Raw genomic sequence first — 19,919 nt, 5'->3', positions numbered from 1 at the left:
TTTTATTTGACTGTCGAATGGAAATTGGGAGTGCGTCACGGCTTCGGCCCAGAAAAATCTGGAACCTTCCTCTCCGCTATAAAAGCTGGGCCATGTTGTCTTTTGATCGCTCGAGTCAAGAGGTTTAGAGTGTGCTCGAAGCGGAGGCAGGGGAAGGGAGGTCCACCAGCTCAAGGTAGTGGCAGACTGCGTGTAAACATGTAATAGTCTCTGAAAGATAGCTTGAGGGGAAGGTTTCAAATTCTTTCGTAATGTAGTAACCGTTCAAACCAGTCTAAAGAACTTAACCGAACTTAAGGAATACCGCCTTGTATTCCCTTTCAGTTTGATATTGAGCCGACTATGGTTTTGTAATCTTTAATATCTACCTCTTGAAAATGAAAATCCACAGCCTGTTTCCAGTCATTCGACCGGGTCAGGAATGGAATGAATGAAGCGGCGAGGATAGAAATTGTGCCGGCTGCCGAAGCCTGTCGCACTCCTCTGGGGCAATGATTAAATAATGAAAGATGAGATGAGATGAAAGTGGAGAGTGTTTCTGGAATGAAAGATGACAGGGAAAACCGGAGTACCCAGAGAAAAACCTGTCCTGCCTCCGCTTTGTCCAGCACAAATCTCACATGAATTGACCGGGATTTGAACCGCGGTACCCAGCGGTGAGAGGCCGGCGCGCTGCCGCCTGAGCCGCGGAGGCTCAATATCTACCTCTTAATTTTGTAAATTAAAACTTTCTCTCCATCTAGTCACCTCCGTAGTTATAGGCTTAGCCTAACTTCGGGCCACAAGCCCACATAGGGTTTTAATGATGTTCCGGTGAATTCCAAGGGAGCGAAAGTGTTCGCCTCTTAACATTTTGATTTTCGACCAGTAACTTTAACCTTTTGTTTATTAACTAAGGCTAGGTAGAATGGGCACTCATTGCCTCTGTTAAGGGGGAAGACCCAGCTTAACAAAGGAAAAAAAAAATAGGTTTATTCGATTGTTACATATGCTACAATTGTTATTGACCATTGCTGCACATATCCCAGTATTGACATGCTTCCTGGCAACCAGAAGCAACTTCAATAATGTCATAATGTTAATAATTTTAATATTTTAAAATAAAATATTCAAAATTTGCCCGCCTTTTTAACAGTATATCACTGTTTCCCTTAAATTCCAAGTTTACAAGAATTTTCGTACTTTTCCTTTTTTAAAGTGTGTATCAAAACTCCAGCTACAACATGAACCTCAATCACTAACATAGACTGTGATTTGGATTTTTTGTCGCGTTTTTATTCCGAGCACCAGAAAATATTAATAGCTTTTTAAATAAAGATGTTATATAAAATCGAATTTAAATCCTATTGGTCTGAATGAGGTACAGATTGTAGTACAACATTATGGGAGGGAACTCTGAAAATATCATAATTATCCGTGAATCAGTAAGAGAGTTATGAAGGAAACCGTGATATATTGTTAAAAAGGCGGGACATTTTTAACATTTGATTTTAAAATGTTATAATTAGAATTTTGACATTGTTGAAGTTGCTTCTGATTGCTCTTAAGCATGCCAATACTGGGGCACGTGCAGCATTTGTCAACAACGTTTGTAGCATATATAACAATCGAATGAATATTGGCATATTTTCCCCGTGTTGAGCTAGGTCTCCCCCCTTAAAGTTCACTATTTTCATTCTATTTTTCTATGTAATTTCGACTCTTGGGCAGATAAGACAGTGAATACTGTTTGGTCATCGGTAAAAATGTAAATTGCGCCTTAAAGAAGGCCTGAAACTTGCAAATTTTGGAGAATATTCTCCTAGTGACTAATTGTATGGAGCAAGTCGCTCCTTCTGCTGTTGTAAATTTTGGAGCTCAGTCTTCTTCTTCTTATTCTTTTCCTACCGCTTTTCCCACACACCTGTGGGGTCGCGGGTGCGAACTGCGTCGCACATGTGGATTTGGCCCTGTTTTACGGCCGGATGCCCTTCTGTATGGAGGGATGTAATCACTAGTGCGTGTTTCTGTAGTGTGGTACGTTGTCTGAATATGATGAGGAGAGTATTGGGACGGACATATACACCCAGTCCCCGACCCCGAAGAATTAATCAGAAGCGATTAAAATCACTGACCCGGTCGGGAATCGAACTCGGGACCCTCTGAACCCAAGGCCAGGACGCTGACCATTCAGCCAACGAGTCGGAAAAATTTTGGAGCTCTGTCTCCTCGAGTTAAAAATGTAACTGGAGGCTTCAAGCTCAGGTTGTTAAATCATGTTCTAGACTTTTCTTATCGTGTTCATCGAGTTCACAAGCTAGACCTTGTACCTGATCATTTGTTATTGACTTAGCAAAGTGTAAAGTTTGAAAAGAAAAGGAAAAACAGAGGAAAGAAATATATTCCACATTTTTAAAGTTTTAAATTGCTATTTAATCTTCTCTCTATCCACCCATTCATGACCGCACCTTCTTTCACCTCTGTCCATCACGGTATCCCCGCAATAATAATAGAAATCCTAAAACCAAGATGCCTTGGTTTAGAAACACCAAAGAAGACTTTCAAATGCTGCAAATCAAACCGGAAGACAGCTTTGACTAAGATTTCTACAGGAGATAGTGACGAATGGGCTAGACCGCGACGAACAGCGGAAAAGAAGACAAAGGAACGTAAAGAGGTCCACTCACGAAGAATGAGGGAATTCTGGGCTCAAAAGAAAGCAAAGTTCACTGCCAAATATGACGAGATACGTGGTCCTTGATGACCCCAGCGAATAAATAATAATAATAATAATAATAATAATAATAATAATAATAATAATAATAATCAGACATTATAATCCAGTAGTCAAGCCGGAAGCGCTGTATGCTGCAGAAACTACATATAACTATGCATGGTCCAATGGAAAAGTTAGAGATAAAGGAAAGGAAAATTCTACGAAAAATTCTAGGCCCCAAATTTCATAATAACGAACTTTCACACATCCGCAATGAAACTCTGTACAGGAAATCAGAAAGGATTTCCGACACAATAAGGAAAAGGAGAATTGACTTCTATGGCCACATCCTAAGAATGGATCCGAAAAGGATAACTAAAAGAATCTTCGACTATTTCCGTAATAAGAAAACCAAGCCGAACTGGTTTAAGGAAACTGAGAAGGACCTACGAGAATTCCAAATTACAGAAGAGATGCTTGTAGATGGATCTGCAAAGAAAATAACCAAAGATAAAATGAGGTTTCAGGACAGGGTGAAGCCCAAACGACTATACAGAATTTCTGAAGACGAAAGGAAGGCAAGATTTGAAAGAATGAAAAAGTACTGGGAGGACAGGAAAACACGACTCACTAACCGTTGATTGATCTATCGTACCCCAAAGAGGGTGAAACGGACAACAACAACAATAATAATAATAATAATAATAATAATAATAATAATAATAATACCTTTACGATTTTTGGAGACGTTCAGGAGCAGACACTTCGTCCCACGGAGTTCCTTTACATAAATATACGGACTCGAGGCTGGCGAGATGGGTTCAAGAGTCCAGCGCTCTTCCATCTGAAACAGGTTGGCTTGAAGTTGTTCATTACCGGCTCAGTACGGTGGTATTTGAAGGTGCTTAAATACGCCAGCCTCGTGTCGGTAGATTTACTGGGTTCGTAAAATAAATCCTGCAGGACAAAATTACGGAACCTCGGCGTCTCCAAAAACCGTGAAAGTGGTTAATGGGACGTAATTGATCGAAATTTGACCAGAAGAAGAGGTACAATGATAGGAGATATCTTAATACACTCAGGACTTGTTCCGTAATTCTTTTAGGGAAGTGTAGGTGGTATGGACGGGGGGGGGGGGGGGAGGGGGGTAGACCAAGGCAAAAATTGGAAATGAAATGAAAAGGTTAGCATAGGATAGGGCAGCAAGGAGGGCTGTATCAAACCAGTATATGGACTGATGACGCAAACAACAATCAACCAATCACCACTGATCTGCATTTAGGGCAGTTGCCCAGATGGCGGATTCCCTATCTGTTGTTTACATAGTTTTTTTCTTAAATAATTGCAGTCCGCCTCTGTGGTGTAGTGGTTAGCGTGATTAGCTGCCACCCCCGGAGGCCCGGGTTCGATTCCCGGCTCTGCCACGAAATTTGAAAAGTGGTATGAGGGCTGGAACGGGGTCCATTCAGCCTCGGGAGGTCAACTGAGTAGAGGTGGGTTCGATTCCCACCTCAGCCATCACTAGAAGTGGTTATCCGTGGTTTCCCCACTTCACCTCCAGGCGAATGCCGGGATGGTAACTAACATAAGGCCACGGCCGCTTCCTTCCCTCTTCCTTGCCTATCCCTTCCAATCTTCCCATCCCTCCACAAGGCCCCTGTTCAGCATAGCAGGAGAGGCCGCCTGGGCGAGGTACTGGTCATTCTCCCCAGTTGTATCCCCGACCAAGAGTCTGAATCTTCAGGACACTGCCCTTGAGGCGGTAGAGGTGGGATCCCTCGCTGTGTCCGAGGGAAAAGCCGACCCTGGAGGGTAAACAGATGATGATGATGATGATGATGAATAATTGCAACGAAAAATTCCTTGAAAGATGATTCCAATCCCTAACTGCTCTTCCTATAAACGAATATTTGCTCCAATTTGTTCTCTTGAATTCCAACTTTATTTTCATATTATGATATTTCCTACTTTTAAAAACACCACTCAAACATATTTTCGTCCGCTAATATCATTCCACGCCATCTCTCCACTGACAGTTCGGAACATACCACATTGTCGAACATCCCTTCTCCTTACTCCGAAGTCTTCCCAGCCCAAACTTCGCAACTACTTTTTTTTTTTTTTTTGGTCGGGTATCACCTAGAACATATCGAGCTGCTTTTCTTTGATTTTTTTTCATTCTCGAATCAAGTAATCCTGGAGAGGGTCCCATACACTAGAACCATACTCTACTTGGGGTCTTATCAGAGACTTATATGCCCTCTCTTTTACATCCTTACTACAACCCCTAAACACCCTCATAACCATGTACAAAGATCTGTACCCTTTATTTACAATCCCGTTTATGTGACAACAACAACAACAACAACGCGGAAATCACCAGGACGTGAATTTCCATTTCAAAAAGTCCACATGCCCTGGTCGGGATTCCAGAAGCTAGTGACAATGTAACTTGCCTAAGACGCCCCCGAGATGACTGTTACCAAACAGATTGTTAGGAATCAGAGTATGCTAGATGGCCACAGAATATCATTCCTAAGCTGAAGAATATACTCGTACATATGGAAGTAGCAAGAACCATTACTAATATAAATATACTCAAGAACAATGGCAGGAAGGCCACTCGCAATGAAGATTTGAAGGCTAAATTAGGAATGAATTCTTACGGTATTCTTTGCGGCTATTCGTTATGACAAAATTACGCTAGGATCGCTGACAAAAATTTCCCTCTTCGTGTTGCAATGGACTTTTTGCTGTGTACCTGAGTGATTAGCTGCCACCCCAGGAGTCCAGGTTTCGATTCCTGGCTCTGCCACGATATTACAAAGTGGTACGAGGACTAAAACGGGGTCTACTCAGCCTCGGGAGGTTATCTGAGTAGTGAAGGGTTCGATTTCCACGTCAGCCATCCTCGAAGTGGTAATCCGTGGTTTCCAACTTCTCATCCAGGCAAATGCCGGGATGGTACCTAACTTAGGCCACGGCCGCTTCATTCCCTCTTCCTTGTCTATCCCTTCCAATTTTTCCATCCCCCACGAGGCCCGTGTTCAGTGTAGCAAGCGAGGCACTCTGGTCGAGGTATTCGTTGTCCTTCCCAGTTGTATCCCTCGACCCGAAGTCTCACGCTCCAGGACACTGCCCTTGAGACGGTAGAGGTAGGATCCCTCGCTGAGTCCGGGGGAAAACCAACCCTGAAGGGTAAACGGATTAAGAAAGAAAGAAAGAAAGAAAGAAAGAAAGAAAGAAAGAAAGAAAGAAAGCTATACTGTATATACGGTATGCTATTCTTTGGCACAATCGTAACCAACGAAATAAATTAGAATCAAGTTCGCGGTTACCGACTTTTAACATGTGGGTGCTTATTTCATCCAACCGAGTTAAGTTACATTGACGATGAAGTATCTCTCCCCCACTTACACGGAAAATTCAGAAACATGTTAAAACGCTCATGCCCTATCTATACTACTAGTTTTCAACATCGTACCTGTGCAAACAGAAATTTTCGGCACTGACCAACAATGAAAAAAGAAGCGGAAATGGTGTCTTTCTGTAGATTAAGAATTACGAGCGTGGTTGTCTACGATTCTTCAATGTATTGCAAAAGTGTTGTTCTTTGGTTTTTAATAATTTGCTTTACGTCGCACTGACACATATAGGTCTTATGGCGACGATGGGATAGGAAAGGCCTAGGAGTGGGAAGGAAGCGACGGTTACCTTAATTAAGGTACAGCCCCAGCATTTGCCTAGCGTGAAAATGGAAATCCGCGGAAAACCATCTTTAGGGCTGCCGACAGTGCGGTTCGAACCCACTGTCTCCCGGATGCAAGCTCACAAGCTCACCGCATGACTAACTCTCTTGATATTGTAAAAGATACCACCCCACGTTTCCAACTGGGTTGCAGCAATAATGTAATTACCGATAGAATATCAATTTATCAGTTTCTGTCTCATCTTTTCAGTTACACATGCCTGTTTTTGTATGATCGTATTTCCCCAAATTATTATTTTTATTCGCGGTACTGTCAGGCAGTTTCGCGGCAGTTTGAGAACTGCAGACCAAGACTGTCGTTAAAACAAACCATTGTACCTGTGCATCCATTTAAAGCATCTCCTTGTGGGCAGTATGTGTGTACATGTTTGCCATTACGACTTTGTAAACATGGAGTTGTTTATGACGTCACCATTGTATGCCAGAGATAAAACATCGGCACAGCGCAAGGTCACATGCCATTCCAAGAATACCGTGAAGTAATGAACTTTAAAAGGTTCCTACAGTTCATTTCAACGTTAATTTAACAATCTCTACACCCAATAGATCCATGACATTCCTTCCAAAGAAGAGAGGGTTTCGATGTATTTTCCTTCCATTCAACAAATCATCGATGCCTTTTCTTCATGAAAATATGTTCTGATTAAATTGTGACTTATGCATAACAGAAAATATGCCGCTTCAGTGGATGAGTGGTCGAGGGTTAGACTATGATCGCGGGTTCGATCCCCACTAAAAAAAAGTTACATCTTGTTGTTGTTGAAGGATGTTATTCTAATACAGTATTTGTAGATATATTAAAGATATCTCGTGGCGCACTCGTTATCCGACAAAATTAAATTAACCTAGCCATGGGAATCGTCCAGTTGAATTCCGGTTTCGTTGCTAGACAACAACACTATAGGAATGTCGACATTGGTAGGCAGGGAGCCTAGACGGCGTCACTTCAAAATGTTTCGAATTCGGTAGACGAGGTCATATTATTATTATTATTATTATTATTATTATTATTATTATTATTATTATTATTATTATTAAAGTCCGCCTCTGTGGTGCAGTGGTTACTGTGATTACATCCCACCCCCCGAGACCCGGGTTCAATTCCCGGCTATGCCACGAGATTTGAAAAGTGGTACGAGGGCTGGAGCGGGGTCTACTCAGCCTCCGGAGGTCAAGTGAGGAGAGGGGGATTCGATTCCCACCTCAACCATCCTCGAAGTGGTTTTCCATGGTTTCCCACTTCTCCTCCATGCAAATGCCGGTACGGTACATAATTTAAGGCCACGGCCGCTTTCTTACTCTTCCTTGTCTATCCCTTCCAGCCTTCTCATCCCCCCACACACACACACACAAGGCCCTTGTTCAGCAAAGCAGGTGAGGCTGCCTGGGCAAGTTACTGGTCCTTCTCCCCAGCTGTATCCCCGATCCAAAGTCTCACGCCCCGAGACACTGCCCTTGAGGTGGTAGAGGTGGAATCATTCGCTGAGTCCGAGGGAAAAACCAATCCTGGAGGGTAAACATATTAAGAAGAAAGAGAGATAGATCTGAGTTTTTAAAAATTTGCTGCACGTCGCACCGATACAGACAGGTCTTATGGCGACGATGGAATAGGAAAGGCCCAGGAGTGGGAAAGAAGCGGCCGTGGCCTTAAGGTACAGCCCCAGCATTTGTCTGGTGTGATAATAGGAAACCACGGAAAACCATCTTCAGGGCTGCCGACAGTGGGGTTCGAACCCACTATGTCCCGAATGCAAGCTCACAGCTGCGCGGCCCAAACCGCGCAAGGCCAACTCAGCCGGTGATCGGATTTTTAAGCAGTAATAGGTTAAAATGCCAACTTATAAACCGGGCGAGTTGGCCGTGCGGTCAGGAGCACGCGGCGGTGAGCTTGCATGCGGGAGATGGTGGGTTCGAATCCCACTGTCGGCAGCCCAGAAGATGGTTTTCCGTGGTTTCCCATTTTCACACCAGGCAAATGCTGGGGCTGTAGGCTACCTTGATTAAGGCCACGGCCGCTTCCTTCCAACTCCTATCCCATCGTCGCCATAAGACCTATCTGTGTCGGTGCGACGTAAAGCAACTAGAAAAAAAAAAGATACTTATAAGCGAGTAGCATGTATCTTTTCAGCCCGCAAAACTGTGCTGTTGTCAGATTTGCATAAATATTAGGGACACGGGCTACTAGAACCCCTAAAATTTATGCAACTCGCCCACGTGCCTGTAGGGCGGACTAGACGCCCCTTGCTATGCTTACGAAATAAGTGTTCACAGTAACCTATTCAGAGCTTAATAATCCGGTGGCTTAACGTCTTTCTGACACATGAACGGATTTCGGCGACGCGATGATGGGAAAGAGCTAGGATTGGGAAGGTAGGAGCATGCCTTAATTAACGTACAACCCCAGCATTTGCCTGGTGTGATAATAGGAAACCACGGAAAGACATCTTCAGGGCTGCCGTCATTGGTGTTCGAACCCACTATCTTCCGAATGTAAGCTGGCAGCTACGTGCTCCAAACCGCACAGCCACTCTCTTGCTTTGATAAGGAATATATCCCACTTAATAATATATATATATTTGCTAGTTGCTTTACGTCGCACCGACATAGATAGGCCTTATGGCGACGATGGGATAGTAAAGGGCTAGAAGTGGGAAGGAAGCGGCCGTTGCCTTATTAAGGTACAGCCCCAGCATTTGCCTGGTGTGGAAATGGAAAACCATCTTCAAGGCTGCCGACAGTGGGGTTCGAACCCACTATCTCCCGGATGCAAGCTCACAGTTGCGCGCCCCTAACCGCACGGCCAACTCACCCGGTCACTTAATAATAATAATAATAATAATAATAATAATAATAATAATAATAATAATAATAATAATAATAATAATGTCCACCTCTGTGATGTTGTGGTTAATGTGATTAGGTGACAACGAAACAGGCCCGAGTTCGATTCTCGGCTCGGCCACGAAATTTGAAAAGTGGCACGAGAACTGCAATGGGGTCCACTCAGCCTCGGAAGGTCATCTGAGTAGAAAGGGTTCGTTTCACACCTCAGCAATCTTCGAGGCGGTTTTCCGTGGTTTCCACTCTTCTTCTCCAGCTACCTTAAGGTCACGGCCGTTTCCTTGCTTATCACTTCCAATTTTCCCATACCTCACACGGTCCCTGTTCAGTATAGCACTTGAGGCCGCCTGAGCGAGGTACTGGTCCTCCTCCCGGATTGTATCCCCAACCAAATGTATCACACTTCAGAACACTGTCCTTCAAGCGGTAGAGGTGGGATGTCTTTGCTGAGTCCTGTGGGGAACCCAACCCTGGTGGGTAAATGGATTAAATATAATAATAATAATAATAATAATAATAATAATAATAATAATAATAATAATATAATACACTCAACTCTCGATTTACCGTAATCGGATCAACCGCGTTGCGACTTGACCGCGATATCAAAAACACTAAAAATACACGACGAGATAATATTGCCGAGTCGTAATAGTACAGGCGTGGCGGGCACTACACATTGCAGTTAGATAGTCTGAATATTTTTCTTTGCCTTAATTACTTTCAACGGAAAGTGCTGTTTATTTTTCCATGTATTAACTGTGCTAAGGGTTACTTTTACTGCGACGTATTGGATAAGTTAATAAAAAAAACCACAATACATAACACAACATATACAACATATACTATGAACTGTACTTTCAGTACGCGTTCTGTTCTTAACTATTTGCGGGTTAACCTCGATTTTTAATTATCCGGGAAGCCTTAACGCTACACTGTCTCGGTTAATCGAAAGTTGAGTGTAGTAATAATAATAATAATAATAATAATAATAATAATAATAATAATAATAATAATAATACCGGGCGAGTTGGCCGTGCGCGTAGAGGCGCGCGGCTGTGAGCTTGCATCCGGGAGATAGTAGGTTCGAATCCCACTATCGGCAGCCCTGAAAATGGTTTTCCGTGGTTTCCCATTTTCACACCAGGCAAATGCTGGGGCTGTACCTTAATTAAGGGCACGGCCGCTTCCTTCCAACTCCTAGGCCTTTCCTATCCCATCGTCGCCATAAGACCTATCTGTGTCGGTGCAACGTAAAGCCCCTAGCAATAATAATAATAATAATAATAATAATAATAATAATAATAATAATAATAATAATTCAATGGCTTACTGTCAAGAATCAGGTTGTCACCCCAAAGAAATATTATTTAACATGCCATTGAAAGAAAGTATTGCCATAGATCTCTGATATTTAAGTTCTCTTAGATACTGTTCAATAGTGATGGGATTCGAAACCCAACCTTGAGTGGAGGAGAGTATCTACTCAACTGCATTACCCAAGTGCGACGAAAAAAAAGGAGCACAGCCGTAAAACGAATGGTTTTGTCCATTCGTGTACCGGGGATAAAATGTGAGAAAATAAACCCGGACCAACCGTACGTAAAATACACATTTACAGCCCACACAATCTTATTTTCGTTAACTACGTCATTCGCTAGTTATTCCAGAGGTTTTATGTTAAGGAACGGACCTGTAAGGTGTATTCGAAGCAGACATTTATTGACAGTTGAAATTTCCCTGATTGTATATCTCATAATTAACATTTACCTTAACTGTACATCTAATGCTTTGAATTACACCTTTCAAGGAGAGTACTGTTATCAACATAATTACGTACAATTCGGCTAGAATTTTGTATAATAATAAACAGGCACATTGACTGCATTTTCACTTCGAAATTCTCTGAATAACGCCTAGCGTTGCAACTGTTTACAATCACAACATGTACTATGAATGGAATGCTCAATAGTATTGATTTTGTCAGCTTCCTACCTCAATACGCCAGACCTGGAGCCCAGCTCTCTTGCCGGCGTCTTCAAAAGCAGGATACATTGTTCTGTTTACACCGGGCACACTCCTAGCTTCAACTGAACAGCAGGCCAACACCAGGCAGGCGAGTAAGCTTGCCTTCATCATCATCGTGAGAGGCGTGGTCGGTGACGTCATTCCTTCTATTCCCATTGGTTGCGCGCTGAAACGTCATTAAATAAGAGTCATATAGAACAGGGGTGAACAGAAGATTTCAGATCTTTCACAGACAAATATTCCAAGAACTTTCAGCATTATTCATCGATGACATTGGTGTAATCATCTCCAAACTTTGGGCGGGGAGGGAGTAAGGAAATGAAATGCTCGACTAAGTACGATAGTATGTTCCGAGATGTCAGTGGAAAGCTGGCGTGGAATGACATTAGCAGACGAATAAGCTAGGGAGGAGCTTTTAAAAATAGGAAAGATCATATGAAGAAAAAATTGAAATTCATGAGGACAAATTGGGGCAAATATTCCTTTAGAAAACGAGGAGTAAGGGATTGGAGTTATTTATTTATTTATTTATTTATTTATTTATTGATTTATTGATTTATTTATTTATTTATTTATCTAATCCGTTTACCTTGCAGGGTTTTTTATCGTGGACTCGGCGAGGGATCCCACCTCTACCGCCTCTAGGGCAGTATCCTGGATCGTGAGACTTTGGGTCGGGGGTAAAACTGTGTTTGAGGACCAGTACCTCTCCCAGACGGCCTCGCCTGCTAAGCTGACCAGGGCCTGGTGGGTGGATGGGAAGATTGGAAGGGATAGACAAGGCAGAGGGAAGAAAGCGGCCATGGCTTTAAGTTAGGTACCATCCCAGCATTTGCTTGGCGGAGAAGTGGTAGACCGCGGAAAACCACTTCGAGGAAGGCTGAAGGGGGGGGGGGAAATCACCCCCCCCCCTCCCTCTACTCAGTTGACCTCCCGAGGCTGAGTGGCCCCCGTTCCAGCCTTTGTACCACTTTTCAAATTTCGTTGCAGAGCGGGGCATCCAGGGGTGGCAGCTAATCACATTTACCACTACGTCACAGAGGAGGATATTATTGTATTTAGGAAGCAAAATGTCCATTTACTTTATATTGTGAAGTATATTAGGCTATATATTTTATGTACAGTAACATAGCAGAATAGCATCGTAATTTATTATTTTTAAAATGTTCTTTCTTTCTTAATCTGCTTACCCTCCAGGGTTGGCTTTTCCCTCGGACTCAGCGAGGGATCCCACCTCTACCGCCTCAAGGGCAGTGTCCTGGAGCGTCAGACATTTGGTCAGAGGATGAAACTGGGGAGGAGGACCAGTACCCAGCCCAGGCGGCCTCATCTGCTATGCTGAACAGCGGCCTTGGTGGGGGATGGAAATATTGGAACGGATAGACAAGGAAGAGGGAAGGAAGCGGCCGTAGCCTTAAGTTAGGTACCATCCCGGCATTTGCCTGGAGGAGAAGTGGGAAACCACGGAAAACCACTTCGAGGATGACTGATGAGGGAATCGAACCCCCTTTACTCAGTTGACCTCGCGAGGCTGAGTGGACCCCGTTCCAGCCCTCGTACCACTTTTCAAATTTCGTGGCATAGCGGGAAATCGAACCCGGGACCTCCAGGCAAGAGGCAGGCATGGTAATCCAACACCACGGGTTCGATTCCCGGCCAGGTCAGGAATTTTTACCTCAATCTGAGGGCTGGTTCGAGGTCCACTCAGTCTACGTGATTACAATTGAGGAGCTACCTGACGGTGAGATAGCGGCCCCGGTCTAGAGAAACAAGAATACTTACCGAGGGGATTCGTGGTGCTCTTCGGACTGATCATCAGTCGCTTGGTAGGCCAAGGCACGTCAGGCGTCTAGAGCAGCGGCTATTTTTATGTTTTAAAAAATATAGCCCCGATAATAACAATTTCTTATATCCTTGCTACTCAACATCAAGGGGACCGTTTTCTTCCATAGCCGATTAATCGATCTTTTGTCTTCGAGAATAACGACCTTTAATGACTGAGGAAGAATTAACGACCAAGAAATGATGAAGCTAATGCGACATTGAAGGAAAAATGTGTCGTTGCGACAGCGTGAGTTATTTAACATTAGAGGAAACGCCCTGCCATCAAATTAAGGTGTCTTGCATAATTTAATTGATTTCCTGCTGCATCCTATCTATTTCACTAACATGAAGACGTGACATACCATTTCTTTGTTCCCACCCTCACTCAATATTTGTTCGATATTATATTCCTAAAGTTATGCCAAAAAGTTTAGGGACGCACTATGATTGAACATATGCGACCTTGTACCTATATTATTAGCTGGAATAACACTGTTTTTAACAGTTAGTTAACATTGGGAAACGAGCAGTTTTTGGCGCAAACTAGACACATTTCTACGACGATGTTTACTCCTTCTAGAAAATGTACTTTTTAAGCAAACGAATTTTTTTACAATAAACTTCAAAGTAATAATAATTTCGTGTGGCTATTTCTAGCCGAATGCAGCCCTTGTAAGGCAGACCCTCCGATGAGGGTGGGCGGAATCTGCCATGTGTAGGTAACTGCGTGTTATTGTGTTGGAGAATAAAATAATAATAATAATAATAATAATAATAATAATAATAATAATAATAATAATAATAATAATAATCGTATGGCCTCAGCTACCGTGTGCAGACATTTCAATTTGACGCCATCTGGCTGTCTGCTAGTCAATTTCGACGTTCCGTTTTACTCTAGGCTCATTAGATGGCAGACCAAGTAAACCGAAACTCTCTTGGGCGTCTATGGCTGAGATTTAATGAATTTTGTCGGGTAAACACCAAATGTGTCACCAGAGATCTTTTACATGCCGACATCGTACGACATGGAGTGTCGAATGGACTTTTTTCCGCCCTTCAAAAAATCCGACTGCCTCTGCCGGGTTTGAACCCTCTGAACCGAAGGCCAGTACGCTGACCATTTAGCCAACGAGTCGCACAAATTCAAAGTAACAGAGTAACTAATTCCGATGCAATTTTGGTTTATTGCTGGATTGTTTCTGGCACTACAGCCCTGAAGAGCCTTGACCTACCAACCGACCGCTGCTCAGCCTGAAGGCCTGCAGATTTCGAGGTGTCGTGTGGTGAGCACGACGAATCCTCTCGGCCATTATTCTTGGCTTTCTAGACCGGGGCCGCCATCTCACCGTCAGATAGCTCCTCAATTCTAATCACGTAGGCTGAGTGGACCTCGAACCAGCCCTCAGATCCAGGTAAAAATCACTGATCTAGCCGGGAATCGAACCCGGGGCCGGCAAAGTAAACTCGTGTCCTCATCCCGAGGTGGTGCAGCTCCTTTTTAGGCACACCCTCAATGGATGTGTGCCGCATGTACCATTTTAACCGCATACCAGCCCTCCTGCCATCCTTAAATTTCTGGCAGTACCGGGAATCGAACCCCGGCTTCCGAGGATGGCAGCTAATAACACTAATCGTTACGGTACGGAGGCGGACAGGATTGTTTCTAACGTATTAAATTTTAAATGACCAAGGATGAAATGTCCCTTGAAAATGATTTCGTCCGGCATTTGTTGAATTTCGGTTTTTTGTTCTCTCTTTTTTTTTTTCTTTCTAGACAAAGGTGGGAGAAATCATAGCATAAATTGTTTGATGTAAATTCCGAATGGAAGCACGTAACGCGTGCGGAACCTGTCACTTGCAGAGCGGATCCCAAGGAATGTTGCTGTGCAAATAGCGGCGCGCTACAATCAATCAATCAATCAATCAATGATCTGAATTTAGGGCTGTTGCCAAGGTGGCAGATTCTCTATCTGCTGTTTACCTAGATTTTTCTTAAATAATTGCAAAGAATTTGGAAATTTATTGAACATCTCCCACGGTAAATGAGAGGTACGCACGTTATTCTGCAGCTGTTACTTTGACAGCTTGGCTTAGGCATTTCCATTTTTTTTTTTTTTTCCATTCAAAGCACAGGATGTGTTTGTTCGGTTTATTTCTCATACTCAGAAGTAAGTCCAGGCGGGCAGCAAACGGCAGAACTAATCACGTTGTATAGTTCTCGGCACGCAAGGCTAATCAGTATTCACTAAAAAGCAAATATTCTCTTTTCTTAACGACTCATCACTGCTGCCAACTTGACAAGTTACATATGAAAATCATCAGATATAACCGTAATGAACTAAGCACAATGTAAGCACCAATAATGGCGATTCCCTTAAATCATGAAAGTTAAGGCGAAATAAATCAAGATAATCATAATCAAGTCTTGTTTTCAAGCTCAATCAGGAATTAAGGAGAGAAACACATGCTGTCACCCTCCCTCAATTTAATGTTAGACATTTCTGCCTTTATTTTGATATACCGGTACGCGTTACTATAACCGTATTCTTGAGAGATGCGTTTTGAACACAATTTATTTGTGATTTGATTTGTGATTTTCGAAAGTTCCATAGCTTACTTAATGCCTTTCCTTTCTTTCGACACTCAGAACATATTACAGAGCAATTTGAACATCAATGTGTCATTTAGGTTAAATAAGAACATAGTGCGTAGACACAGAGTTCTAAAAATGCATATGTTATTTTTCGTAAATTATCTTTAAAAATAACCCCTCCCTTCAGATTTTATTTTCAATTATTTTATGCCAGAAATCCACTAGTTTATATCCCTCGAATCTTTGCGGAAATGTCATCTCTAGTGTCGATGAATGCCCTCAAACAATTTGTGCCATAATTTCCCCCAACATCACTCGTTCATAAAAAATACAAAACTCAGAAAATGTTTGCACGTTCGCGAAATAAAGTTTCAAGGGGCATCTCATTCTTGCTCATTTAAAATATAATAGACTAGAAACAATCCAGCTAGGGTGACCAGACATCCCTTATTTTACGGGATTGTCCATTATTCCTCTAAAGTGTCCCGTTGTCCCAGCCAAAATTATAAGGGAAGCATATTGTCCTTTTTTTCGTGAATCATACCGTATATTTTAAAATACCGTGCTTAAACTTTATTTTATTAAGAGATAAGAATTTCATATTGTTCAGTATTGAAGGGAGTTCACTAATAATTTAAAAGAAAGTACAATATACTAGAAAAAATGTAAGTTTTACATTCCTATTTAATTAAAATTGGTATCGGTTTCGACCGGTATTTTGGTCCTCATCAGCCGATCACAAATAAGTGTTAAACATTGCACATATAAATAAATTGCGAAGTATAAAGAATTCTGTAGGTTGCTGATAATGAAACACTAAAATCTTTAGGGAGTAGTGTGCGTTGAAATATAGTCAATCACAAATAAGATTCACAGGTAAAAATATGAAGTTTAGATGATACTGTCGGATGCAGTTTATGAATCACTATAACACAATGTTATGAGAAAAGTCTAAAAACAAATACGTATTTATCAGCTGCAGTTTATAAGGCACTGTATAATTGACACGCAGTGCTGATCCTTAAAATTATACAGTGCCTTATAAACTGCAGTTGATAAATACGTATTTGTTTTCTAGATTTTTTTAGTGCTTCATAAACTGCATCTGACAGTATCATCTAAACTTCATATTTTTACTGTGCATCGTATTTGTGATTGACTATATTTCAACGCACAGTAGGGCCTACTCCCTAAAGATTTTAGTGCTTCACTATCAGCAACCTACAGAATTCTTTATACTTCGCAATTTATTTATCTGTGCAATGTTTTACACTTATTTATGATCGGCTGATGATGACCAAAAATACTGGTCGATACCGGTACTAATTTTTATTAAATAGGAATGTAAACTTACATTTCTTATTTTAATAGTACTGAAAGGTTGAACCATTTTATACTTCCTTTGAACTTATTAGTAAACGTTATTTATCACAAAACTCTGATGTATATTTCTTATTGTGAAAAGTAATTACAGTTTGTTTGGTTGGCACTAAATGCAACAAACCAGTGAGACAGAGGCATATAAAATGTAAAAATAGCAATTTAAAGTCCTGCATAGTGAACATAGTTTTCCTTGGTTTTTTTTTTTTTTTTTTGGCAACACTTGATGTTTTTATTATGTACTGGAACTGGGTCGCTTCCATTTTAATAATAATAATGATAATAATAATACGCCTCTGTGGTGTAGTGGTTAGCATGATTAGCTGCAACCCCCGGAGGCCCGGGCTCGATTCCCGGCTCTGCCACGAAATTTGAAAAGTGGTACGAAAACTGGAAGGGGTCCATTCAGCTCGGGAGGTCAACTGAGTAGGAGGGGTTTCGATTTCCACCTCAGCCATCTTCGAAGTGGTTTTCCGTAGTTTCGCACTTCCTCTCCAGGCAAATCTCGGGATGGTACCTAACCTAAGGCCACGGCCACTTTCTTCCCTTTTCTTTGCCTATCACTTCCAATATTCCCACCCCACAAGGCCCCTGTTCAGCACAGCAGGTGAGGCCGCCTGGATGTGGTGCTGGTCTTCCTCCCCAGTTGTATCCCTGACCCAAAGTCTCACGCTCCAGGAGTGGTGTGATCCCTCGCTGAGTCCCAGGAAAAGACAGCTCTGAACGGTAAAGGGATTAAGAAAGAAAGAAAGGAAAGAAGTATCATCGGGTGTTGCACAATGCTGCCATTTTGAAGTACTAAAGTCGCCGTGCCGCACAACTCACAATGTTATTTAAAGCGGTATTTACATTAGCGTGGTACCACGATTGAAAACAGGAGTAAAACTAGGCTAGCCCTGACCACGCTTCATGTACACAATGTGACTGAGAATGCGCTGGCCTTCTTCTCGCTACGCCTCTACCAATCAGGACAAAGACACCTCCGTACAGGCCATTAAGGCCCTTGGAGGAGTGGAAGGTAAAGGCTTCCACCATTGTTAAGCGCGGCACGCGATGGGGTAGAGTGGTTAGCTCTTCGCCCGGCCGCCTTTGCCCCCAGGAATTAACCTGGTACTCATTTTTTGTGTAGGCTGAGTGAACCTCAGGGCCATATGCACCTCCGGAATTTGAAATCTCGTTTCTTAAATTTTACGACTTCCTTACGGGGATTCGAACCCACGTCCTTCCGGGCGAACCGAGCACGCCTTTACCGCATCGGCCAGGCAGCCCCTTCTACCAATCAGGCGTGCCAAATAATCAAATCCCTTTCGATTTTTCCGCCTCAAGCCGGCTTATTCAGAAGCGTGAGAGTAAGTTCTGTGTTGCATAAATAAAACATGTAAGAAACTTTGCTGATCAAATCATCATAAATATGTCTCTCGGTCATGGCCATCCATCCATTCCTTACATCACAGTCTGCACGGTTGCTAGGTAACATTGTCTGGCCACCCATCCATACCTTACATCACAGTCTGCACGGTTGCTAGGTAACATTGTCTGGCCATCCATCCATACTTTACATCACAGCCAGCACGGTTGCTAGGTAACATTGTCTGGCCATCCATCCATCCATACTTTACATCACAGCCAGCACGGTTGCTAGGTACACTGTCTGGTTATCTATCCATACCTTACATCACTGCTTGCACGGTTGCTGGGTAACATTGTCTGGTTATCTATCCATACCTTACATCACTGCTTGCACGGTTGCTAGGTAACATTGTCTGGCGATCCACCCATACCTTACTTCACAGCCTGCCTGCACGGTTTGCTAGGTACACTGTGTGGCCATCCATCCATACCTTACATCACAGCCTGCACGGTTGCTAGGTAACATTGGTTATCCATCCATACCTTACATCACGGCCTGCACGGTTGCTGGGTAACATTAGTTATTCATCCATACCTTACATCACGGCCTGCACGGTTGCTGGGTAACATTGTCTGGTTATCCATCCATACCTTGCATCACGACCTGCACGATTGCTGGGTAACATTGTCTAGTTATCCATGCATACCTTACATCACGACCTGCACGGTTGTTGGGTAACATTGTCTGGTTATCCATCTATACCTTGCATCACGACCTGCACGGTTGCTGGGTAACATTGTCTAGTTATCCATCCATACCTTGCATCACGGCCTGCACGGTTGCTAGGTACACTGTCTGGCCATCCACCCATACCTTACATCACAGCCTGCACGGTTGCTAGGTAACATTGTCTGGTTATCCATCCATACCTTACATCACAGCCTGCACGATTGCTGGGTAACATTGTCTGGGCATCCATCCATACCTTACATCACAGCCTGCACGGTTGCTAGGTAACATTGTCTAGTTATCCACCCATACCTTACATTACAGTCTGCACGGTTGCTAGGTAACATCTTTTGGTTATCCATCCGTACCTTACATCACAGCCTGCACGGTTGGTAGGTAACATCTTTTGCTTATCCATCCATACCTTACGTCACAGCCTGCACGGTTGCTTGGTAACACTATCTGGTTATCGATCTATACCTTACATCACAGTCTGCACAGTTGCTTGGTAACACTGTCTGGTTATCCATCCATACTTTACATTACAGTCTGCACGGTTGCTTGGTAACACTGTCTGGTTATCCATCCATACTTTACATTACAGTCTGCACGGTTGCTTGGTAACACTGTCTGGTTATCCATCCATACTTTACATTACAGTCTGCACGGTTGCTTGGTAACACTGTCTGGTTATCCATCCATACTT

At 42.8% G+C, this 19,919-nt stretch overlaps 1 protein-coding gene across 2 annotated transcripts in view; it reads right to left on the bottom strand.

The window, feature by feature from the left end:
* Positions 1–19,919, bottom strand: part of Gel (Gelsolin) — a 217,226-nt gene that overhangs the window by 173,299 nt on the left and 24,008 nt on the right. For both annotated transcript variants that reach the window (XM_067157298.2, XM_067157299.2), the window contains exon 2: positions 11,301–11,499. In XM_067157298.2, the coding sequence (XP_067013399.2) occupies positions 11,301–11,489 (189 nt within the window). In that variant the 5' untranslated portion in view covers positions 11,490–11,499. The remainder of the gene's footprint in view (positions 1–11,300; positions 11,500–19,919) is intronic.

The sequence above is a fragment of the Anabrus simplex genome, chromosome 13 (genome assembly GCF_040414725.1).
Source record: "Anabrus simplex isolate iqAnaSimp1 chromosome 13, ASM4041472v1, whole genome shotgun sequence".
NCBI lineage: Eukaryota > Metazoa > Arthropoda > Insecta > Orthoptera > Tettigoniidae > Anabrus > Anabrus simplex.
The sequence above is the reverse complement of the archived record's forward strand: the minus strand, read 5'-3'. Positions and strand labels throughout refer to the sequence as shown.